This window comes from Pyrus communis, chromosome 17, assembly GCF_041283825.1.
Source record: "Pyrus communis isolate YQ-2024b chromosome 17, ASM4128382v1, whole genome shotgun sequence".
Taxonomy (NCBI): domain Eukaryota; kingdom Viridiplantae; phylum Streptophyta; class Magnoliopsida; order Rosales; family Rosaceae; genus Pyrus; species Pyrus communis.
In genome coordinates, this window is record NC_142581.1 from 17,727,071 (window position 1) to 17,736,932 (window position 9,862).

Sequence of the window (9,862 nt, forward strand, 5' to 3'; positions counted from 1 at the left end):
TGGATAGCGAATTTAATGCCAAATTATTATGACTAGTACATTGTGTAGCTTTGTCCAATTCCACGCCTCTTAATTAATGTAAAATAATCATTTTATATTAAAAAATTTATGTTAACATTTATTTATATATACTAAAAGCCGGTGGATGACTACTGTTCATTAACAGTGCTCCACCGGTTTTGCCCCTCTCTTGCTGTGTAATTTTTAGGTTTGTTTTGGATTGTGCAGTGAGCTGACGATTTTGCCCCTTTCTTATTTTTGATGCCGCGTGTTGCTCTTCTTGGAAAGGTGCTCTGCCCGTTGTTTTTCTCTTTTGCACAGCTTTGCCCACGCGTCCTCCATTGTCTTCCACGCGTCGATCATCCTTTTCGATTCCATCTCTCCAATTTTCTTTCACCTTTCCATTTGCTTCTCTCAGCCCTCATTTTCTCAGTTTGCCCTTGATCATGTATGGTGCCCGTGCGTGAAGATGCTTCCTCTTTTTCTTTTCCTCTTCTTTTTTCCTCTTTTTATTTTCCTCTTCTTTTTTGTCTCTGCCGTTCCGTTTCTCTTAGTTTTCCGTCTGTCTTTTGATTTCGATTCCGATCGGATCTTCTCGAAGGTGTTTGGCGTTTTCCCCCTGTTTTGAGCGAACGAATCGCTCCCGTTGAGGTATGTTGATTTAGGTGTTGGTTTATTTTATGTTTGGTTAGGAAGAAATTTTTATGAAGGTGGTTTGGCTGTGCTTGCCGTTGTTTTCCACAAACGAATGGCACGGTTTTAGGTGCGTTGATACTCCCATCAGAAATTCTAATCTGTTGCGATACGCAATGTTTCAAGCTGTGTTAAGCATAGCTATAGCTTATATCTCACTTCTTTTTTTCTTTTCTTCATGTCTTTAAAGATTGTGAAAACCTGAGATCCTCTGTTTCTTTTTGTATTTTAGGAAGCTGAGGGTGTGTTGTCAAATGTTAGGCAAGCACCACACAGATCCATGCAAGATGCATGTCTACCGATAATGGAGGCATTAATTTCTGATGAGCTGTTTAGGTACTCAGATATGCATGTGAAGCTATATGTTGCTTCTTGCATTACTGAGCTTACGAGAATAACAGCATCGGTTCCTCCATACAACGATGAATGGATGAAGGTACAACAGCTCCAGTAAACTGTCTAGGATCTGAAGTAATCGTTAATCATTTTGAAGTCCTACATCCTGCATCCTCCAATGCTTATATTTTAATTTTATGGGCTCTTATAGGACTTTATTTCTCATTTATTGGTTGAACAAGAAATCTTTCAGCTGACTGTAGCGGCTTTTGAGAAACCTTCATGTGCTTCCAGTCCCTTTTTTATAGAAAGGCAGTTTCCATTCTTCATATTGTTGCAAAGGTTAGGTCAAGCTTGCTGATGCTGGACCTTGGTTGCAGTACATTAATTCTTGAGATGTTCCAACATTTCCTTAAAATAACCCAGTAAGAGCTTTATTCATGCTGTTTATTATTTTTTTTAGGGTATTATTGCGCGATCTTGCAAGCCTTTTCTGGGTGAGGTACATAATTTATAAACATTTGATCTTCTGTGTTAAGGATGAGTTATTTGTTTTATTGCATATGACAAGGCATTTGACAATGTTTTTTCTGTGAGTTACAGCTCTGTAAAAATTTTGCTCCATTTTCTTCTTAATGTTTATCTTAGTCTTTGGTTATTTATATGTTAAAAGTATAATCTATAGTTATATTTTCGTTCCCGCAACAATGTGCGGGTAAAATTTACTAGTTTGTCTCTAAAGCGAGAAGTAACGAAATCACATCTAAACAAATAATAAGATTATCAAGAAATGCGACTAAAATGAAATCTCATTTTTTAAGAGTCGATCTTGGTCAATAATATAATCAATAAATGCAGTTAATCTTAGTATTCCGTGTTTAGATCCTTTGTTTGTTCCTTTTGGTATTTTTGTTCTGTTGAAGTTGAAACTTACTATTATATAGCCTCCTATAACTTATGCGCAGATGATCAATTTGACACGAAGTTTGGGATTTATCTCCATTAGCCCCGGAGCCAAACCCATAGAGCATGGGTGGGCAACTACCTACACGAAACTAAAAAGGAAGAATATGAGTAAACTAAAAAGCTGAAGGCATCATTTTATTACATTGATAAAAAAAAAAAATTAAAAAAAAAAGAAAAAGAAAAAAGAAAAGCATGTGTTCATATATTTGAAAAAAAAATAAATTCAAATGGCAATGGAGATGTAAGCATCACCACACCTACTGCACTTGTTGGGGCGTGCTTCTTCCCCAACAGATTTTAGTCTTTTAACTTTTGGTCTACCTGGGGGCCTCTTTGTCAATGGGGGTTCCATCACAAACTCCTGACTCATAGATTGTTCATCCTTTTCAATATCTACTATATCCTATGTCCTGGATATAGTGTGTGATGCAGGATATGCAGAAGGTGGGAAATTTCATGTCAGGCCTTCGCTCGTACAAGTCGCACACCATTACCATGTTAAATCTATCTCGTCTGCCAAATCCAGGATTACAACCCCACAAACGTTATACATTCTTCCAAAGATATAACTATGAAAGTCATAAATATATGGATTACAGGAATTAAAGAGTACAATTTTCAAAGAGGTATAACATCAAACACCTTCTGTGCATTGGTTTTTTTTAATAAAAAGAGAAAGAAGCATATCAATGAGAGATGATAGAAGGGGATTAGGGGGATTAGGATAAAGTCTTCATGTAAAAATTCGCACAACAAACAACAATAAAGGAGAAAACAATTATAATATACCTGACTTGAAAATTTCAATTTGTTGTGTTTTAGTCCTTTGATAGACGAAGAAGGTTGAGTATCGCCAAACCACGAAGGAAAAACACGATCATAAAAGTGTACCTAGAGAATAGGTCTCCTGAAAAAATCTGCACGTATAAAACACATCTAATTTGTATAGAAAGCTAAAAGTGATTAAGCCTTCCTTAAAAATAGATTGATAAGAAATTCAAATTTAAAAATTGTTATCAAGAAATCGGGGAGAAAGATGAAGGAAACTAATGAACAATGAATTTGAATGCTGATAAAAATTTAAAACATGGGAGATATATGGAGAACGTGCAAAAGCTATAGGAGGGTAAAATAGTAATAACAATGCAAAAAAAATCAACCTAATCAGAAAAATTGCTGACATGGAATCCTAGTCATTGGAGCTAAGTTAAAAGTAACTGAAAATTGGACTAATCCTAATGTTGGGCTATAAAATTAGACCTATTTCAAGTTTCCCTTAAAATATATATAAATGAATGACAATCATTTTTCTTTCTACTCGAAACTAGCAACTGCTTTTTACTGTTCTCCTCCATTTCAAACTAATTTCATCCTCTTGACTCAAATTTTTCTATCCCAACTTTCTTCCTCAATCCTTCCCGTACGACTATTACTCGAACATGCCCATGAACAAGGCAACTTAGGTAATGTTGGAGTACAATTCTAATTTACTTGTTACATTAACTCTAGTGTTACTAGTTGCAACACTTTTAGTAGATAAAGTTGTTTCTGCTATGAATATCAGTGATGTCTTTAGACCGTAGGCTCATTTAATAAGCATTTAGTGTATTTTGTTTTCATATTTGTACTATATAAATAGAAGATACACGTGAAATAAAGGAGGAATGAAGAAGGGTTCCTGAAATGAATTTTAAGTCAATTTCCTTCCATCCTACTTTTGTTCATCATTGTACATGCCATACTATAAACTGACAGTTAAATCTTAAAAAGTTATAACAGATATTTCTACGTGAAAAAGTAACATGTTTTTTGGTCGAGCGTGGAAAAAAGGGTAGTGTAGAGAGATTAAATTTTTAAATCAAATTTACAAACTAAATGATGTAGTTATAGATAATTGAATTATTAATTAAATATCGTTTAACATATTTATCTCTTGTTAATGATAAATTAATTAATTTATAAATTTAATTTAAATTTTTGATTACTCTAACATTATCCGGAAGAATAAGAGTGACAATCAACCTAAAACATAGAATTCTCCGCCAACAACAAGGCGAGGCCCGCACTCGCTGTACAACCCTGGTTTAAATTTCCCAATGCGGCAATTTTAAAGTTACAGGATCCTCGACATTCTGACGTGGCACCTTATCATTGGCTAACTCCGCCAAAACACCAGATTTTGTCCAATAGCATCCTGCCACGCGTCTGAACAACTGGCTTCCAGTAGTAGAAAGGGGATCAGGATCCTCTCCTGATCTAAGGATGAGGATCCTCCTGACCAAGAAATATGGGCTGTTGAATGAAAATTCAACGGTTATAATTATTATAAATTTAAATGGACTCCTTATTTATAACCATTAGATTTTCATGTAACGGCTTACGCTCCTTGATCAGGAAGATCATCGTCCAGGAGAGGATCCTGATCCGTAGAAAGGGGCACCTACATAGTTTTGGTCCAAAAGGAAAAGGTTCAACTACTTTTTTGGCCGTGGTTCCAGCAAGCCACGTGGCATTGAGGGCAGGCCTTCACCTCGTTGGTACCCGTACGTCGCTTTCCCATTCTCGTCCCACGGAGCTTAGTGTGGTCTTGTCCACACAATGCTCCAACCGTTCCCTTCTTGAAGAGTAGTTGAAGATTGGGCCCATGATTTTGCACAAGGCAACTTTAGAATGTTTCATGTCACATAATAATGCGGTGCACCTGCTTATTTTTCCTCCTACGTCTACATCTACGCGTGTGAAAGTAACATCTTTCTTTGGCTTTGCACGACATAATTGAGTTTAGGGTAGATACTGGATTACTTGATTAGAGCATGGAATAATTAGTTCTATGTATTCTCCTTCACTTCTCTAGGAAAACCTTTTTTTTTTTTTTTTTGTTTGACAAACAATCAATTTTGTTAAATTAGTCACTGACGAAGTTCAAACTCACGATGTCATGCAAGAACTCAACACATTTCTACCATTATTATAAAGGGTCACTTACTTTTAAATATAATTTCATTTGATAACTATTTTTAGTTTTTAAAACAATGAAAAATTAAAAGATGAAATAGTTTTTAAGTATTATAAGGTTCTCATTAAACATTCATATCACATCACCCTCAATTATGAGTTCTTTAAATGCGTGGCATGTGTGGATGGAAATTTTTCCATGGACGAAATAATTTCAACAATTACCGCCATTAAGCTAATTGACGAACACCCACGAAGTAGTAGAGAGTATTCGTCAAAGGGCTTCTAATGCATAAGTTAGAGAAAAGGGTTGATATAAGCTAAATTAAAAGAGTTATGAGTAGTAAGTAACAACTATCAATTTTCCTAGTTGACTTGGCTAATTATAGGAGAGACTCTTCGTATGCAGCCTAACAATAGAGTTGCAGGCCATGCTAAGCAATCCTTTGTTCTTCTGCTAGGATGGTGCAAGCCTTATTGAGCAAACCTCTTGAGCATGTCTCTAGGCAACACAGATGTGGTACCTTGTCTGCAACACCAATGTGGAAGTATTCTACAAGGTCATTGTAGAGGATGCTCCCTAACATACATCTTGAGTACACTTCAGTAGTTCCCGCCAAGCACAGGGACTAACAGACAAGCCAGTAGTACATCAAGGCTATTCGCTTTTAGGCTGTTTGGCGGGAGATGGGCTTCAGGGCCTGATGATTGTGGATTTCTTGGGCGTTCTGCAGAATAGAGGCCCATAAGCCCATCAAGGTATGGATAATGTCCGCATGGTCCACCAAGGGCATGACAATCATATTGAGCTGAGAATACATATGGCGTGCTCTAACAGGTCAGGATATTTTATGTCCCAACAACTTAGTCATCCAATAGTTATTCAACAAAAGACAAACAATATTATTTCAATTAAACATGCAATTTCAACTTTTTTCTTTTAGGTGAAGAGATTGTGAGTTTACTAGAAGACATTACGGAAGCTTACGATCATCGAGAATAGTAGCCTAGATTATATCCGGAGGCTCCTCGTATCGACATATATCAAAAGCTGAAAATAAAGCTAACTTGGCCAATCTATAGGCCATCATATTGGCAAAATAACGGATGTCACAACTTGAGAATCCATAAAGCTGCCCGAACCAATCCTAATGTCTTTGCCACCAATCCCAATGAGGAACTACCAGGAGTTTGAATCACTTGTAGGGCATCACCCTCTCAAATAATTTGAGATGAATTCTTATCCAACGTTAATTGAACAGTTAAACAATTTATGATTTAGTTGATTTGTTGCAAAGAATATTTAATGAATGAATTAGAAACTAGACGATTTTCATCATCTTGTAGCATTCAAAAATCAGATTTGTAATGTTTGCTCTTCTTGTTTAGGGTAATTGTTGGTGGTGTCATGTTGAAGTTAATTTATTGATTTAGTTTGTACAAATTCCTCTTGATATCAAGATTGGTTATTGGAGATTATGTATCTAATATGGCACTCTCTTGTATTGTTTGGTTCTTATCAGTGAAATCACTGTATCGTTGTTGTTCCAAAAAATATCGACTGAAAGGGTTAGTAGCATCTCCCCCTATGTTGTAGAAACAATCAAACGCAGACAAAACACAAGATGAAATAATGGCCATATGCCCATAAATAATTCACATAACACAAAAGTTGTCCAAACTTTAATCAACATCAACCAATCACACCACACATCATGCCATGCACATACCATCAAAACAGTGCACCTCACCACCACCCTATAAAAACCCCACTCACACATAATTTAATTCCCTCCAATCTCCTCAATCTCCACTGTCTCTTCGCCTTCCTCTTCTTCTTCGATCTTCTGTCGTCAACCTTCAACTCCCTCCCAACAGTCAAAAAGTCAAAGCCCAAACCACCGTCCGATGACCACCTACGGCACGATTCCGACCTCCTCCTCGTCCTCCCAAGGCCCCTCCGGCGAGTACATCTCACGCGCCAAGGACCGCATCAGGGCCGGCCTCGGAGCGCGCCGGCCATGGAAGCTGATGTTCAACTTCTGGTCCTTCAACTTCCCCTCCTCCTTCCACGACGCCTTCGGGCGGGTCCGATCGAACGTCGCCTACTTCCGGATGAACTATGCCATCGTGGTGCTCCTGATCCTGTTCCTCAGCCTGCTCTGGCACCCGATCTCGCTCATCGTCTTCGTCGTCATGATGGCCGCCTGGCTCTTCCTCTACTTCCTCCGCGACGAGCCGCTGGTGCTGTTCGGAAAAACGGTAGACGACCGCGTCGTTTTGATCGTGCTGGCGGTGGTGACGATCGTGCTGCTGTTCTTGACCCACGCGACGGTGAATATTCTGGTAGCGCTGCTGATTGGGGTTGTGTTGGTGATTGCGCACGCGGCGTTGAGGAAGACGGATGACTTGCCGGTGGACGAAGAGAACTCCGCGTTGTTGACTACGCCTGCATCTTCCTCTGCTTAAGTACTCCAATTCGATTCGATTCTCTGTTTTGTTCTTCTTTTTTCTTTTTCTTTTTTTGTAATTTATGGGTTTTGGTGATCGAAGTTGTTGATTGTATCTGCCACTCTGCTGCTGCACCCAATTTGTTGGTTTGCGATGAATCTAGTATTTTTTTTTTTTTTATGGTGGAAAATTGCTGTGCATTTTTGTTCCCGATTTTGTTGCCTCCGTCCCCGTGTGTCTGTGTAATTTGGTTCTGCCTTGTCAAATGGTATTTTTTACTTGTCCCGACCTCGCTCATGCTGATGAACTATCCGATGAGCCGAACCTCGAGGAAGGATACTTGCAATACAGCACCACTCGTCATAACTTCAGTGGCATTAGATGTTTCTGCGGAGTTGAACATGCTCAAGTGCTCTTTTCTTAGATTGGAGTTGAACACACTTCTCTAAGGAACTACTAAATTTTGTCTTTGCATTTCAGGATGCACTGCTCCAGAAACGGATCAAGTACAACTTGCAGGATCCCGTTCTGCGTCTTTCTTTCATTACGTGGAGGGTTGTAAAAAATCTGCGGATCTTCTGATTCCGGAGTCCTATATATTTCAAGTGGAGTCGTTGTTATGTTGACTCGTGTCATTTGATAATTTTTTCTTCAGGAATGTTCTGCGGTGGGGAAAGAATACCGGTTCAGCTAAAACTAAAGCGTGCTGGTTCAGCAGTTTATAACAGAGCATCTTCACTGGAAGCATTGGTCAGTGTCCTTGGACCTTGTGGTTTCCTTGAACATACTTTGGTTCACTCTCATCTGAATCCAAAAAAGAAACACACGCACACGCACACGCACACGCATGCAAGTTCGTTTTTATTCATAATAATCAAGCATCTTCTTGATGGCAACCTACTTGTTGATATTCTACATGCTTATTTGAAATTACAATCCTCTAGGTAACTTATGATTTACTACCCAGTGAACGAGATTCTGAGTTGTTAACATAAACAGAATGAGATTCTAAGTTGTTGGCATAAACTGAACGAGATTCTAAGTTGTTGGCATAAACTGAACGAGATTCTAAGTTGCTAACATAAACTGAACGAGACTCTAAGTTGTTAACATAAACTGAACGAGATTCAGAGTTGTTAACATAAACTAAACGAGATTCTGATTTGTTATTATAAACTGAGCGAGATTCTGAGTTGTTAACATAAACTGAACGAGATTCTGAGTTGTTAACATAAACTAAACGAGATTCTGATTTGTTATTATAAACTGAGCGAGATTCTGAGTTGTTAACATAAACTGACGCTTCATATTATGCAGGTTGGTTATCTTTACCTGACAAATATGGAACGTTTAGAAGAAGTCATGGTGAAGTTGGGATTCTCAACTGATTCTTCTGAGCAGTTAATTTGAGAGGAGCCTGAGGAGGTAAACGGTACGTCAACACAAGCCGTTTCGTGCATTCATGCAGTATACTTATTTATTTGTCTTGATAGATCGTATTTGGCGGGGGGAAGGCTTAATGTTAATTTGTTTTCTCGTTGGTTTTCGATAGAGTCCCAGTTATGTCAAAAATGCATACATTGTTCAGCAATCTGCTTGTTCTTCTTGGCAGGCATGCATCCTAGTGAATGAAGTGTTGCTTCTATATAATGGTGGGAGGAGATTTGAATCTTTGATTGTGGGTGGTAGGGGAGGTGCAGGTGGCGTTGCTGGGTGGTTGGGGAAGGGGTGAAGGCCATTGAGTGTTTTTGGGTTTGCGGAGCACAGGGTGGATGTTTGAGGTGACTTTGGTCGGGTTTCTTGTTTGTTTTCCTTCTTTTTCTTTCTAAATCCATTTTATATGCTGGATAAAACAGAGATTTCAAAGTAAAAAAATAAATAAATAAGTTCGGTTTAGAAGAGAAAATTTGGGTCCCAAGTTAAAATTGACTTTAGCTTTGGATAGTTCATATGGAGAAGTGATTTCCGCACATTTTTTCTTTATACACACATTTTGATTATAACTCTCCTTGGAATTTAATAAATCAAAGAAAATTTAAAGGACTTGGTTGTGTAAAAAAAAAAAAAATCTTTAATAACGAGGGAGATAAGTCATTCAATACTACGATTGACTAGTGTCCTAAAAAGCGGTTTAGGCGGCAGCTTAGGCGTTGGGCGATGGACTGCCACCATGATTCTTTCAAAAACGTTCTATAAATCAACAAGGGTATTAGGCGGTGTCTAGGCAGCCGATTGGGTGTGCTAGGCAGCCTCGGTGGCAGACTAGGCGATTCTATTAAAAAATAATACGTCGTTGTTTCACTACACTGCATAATATTGCAATGAAAATTTAAGTTTGTGTATGAGATTAAAATGTTTTACATGTGAGGCATGAAATTGCAATTGCATCAAATTTGAGAAGTAAAGTGTAATTTACTCTTCATATATGTTGATTAAAAGATGGGATGGGCTTGCATTTTAA

General features: G+C 38.1%; 1 protein-coding gene and 1 long non-coding RNA gene across 5 annotated transcripts; both read left to right on the forward strand.

Annotated features, from left to right (window-relative positions):
- The first annotated feature begins 240 nt into the window (after positions 1-240).
- Positions 241-1,633, forward strand: LOC148689553 (uncharacterized). 2 transcript variants are annotated; one of them, XR_015958349.1, is made up of 2 exons: positions 241-763; positions 926-1,633. It is a non-coding gene; the product is annotated as an uncharacterized LOC148689553 (long non-coding RNA). The 2 variants fall into 2 exon arrangements; XR_015958348.1 differs by having other exon boundaries at positions 241-651.
- A 5,095-nt stretch (positions 1,634-6,728) lies between these two features.
- LOC137708601 (PRA1 family protein F3) lies at positions 6,729-9,326 on the forward strand. 3 transcript variants are annotated; one of them, XM_088688436.1, is made up of 5 exons: positions 6,729-7,419; positions 7,882-7,956; positions 8,057-8,151; positions 8,719-8,833; positions 9,014-9,326. In XM_088688436.1, exon 1 carries the CDS (start codon positions 6,859-6,861, stop codon positions 7,417-7,419), a length of 561 nt encoding a protein of 186 aa, XP_088544562.1. In that variant the 5' UTR covers positions 6,729-6,858; the 3' UTR covers positions 7,882-7,956; positions 8,057-8,151; positions 8,719-8,833; positions 9,014-9,326. The 3 variants fall into 3 exon arrangements, with proteins under 3 accessions (XP_088544562.1, XP_068303818.1, XP_088544561.1); XM_068447717.2 differs by having other exon boundaries at positions 7,882-8,151; XM_088688435.1 differs by having other exon boundaries at positions 7,882-8,151; positions 8,719-8,826.
- Positions 9,327-9,862: the final 536 nt, after the last annotated feature.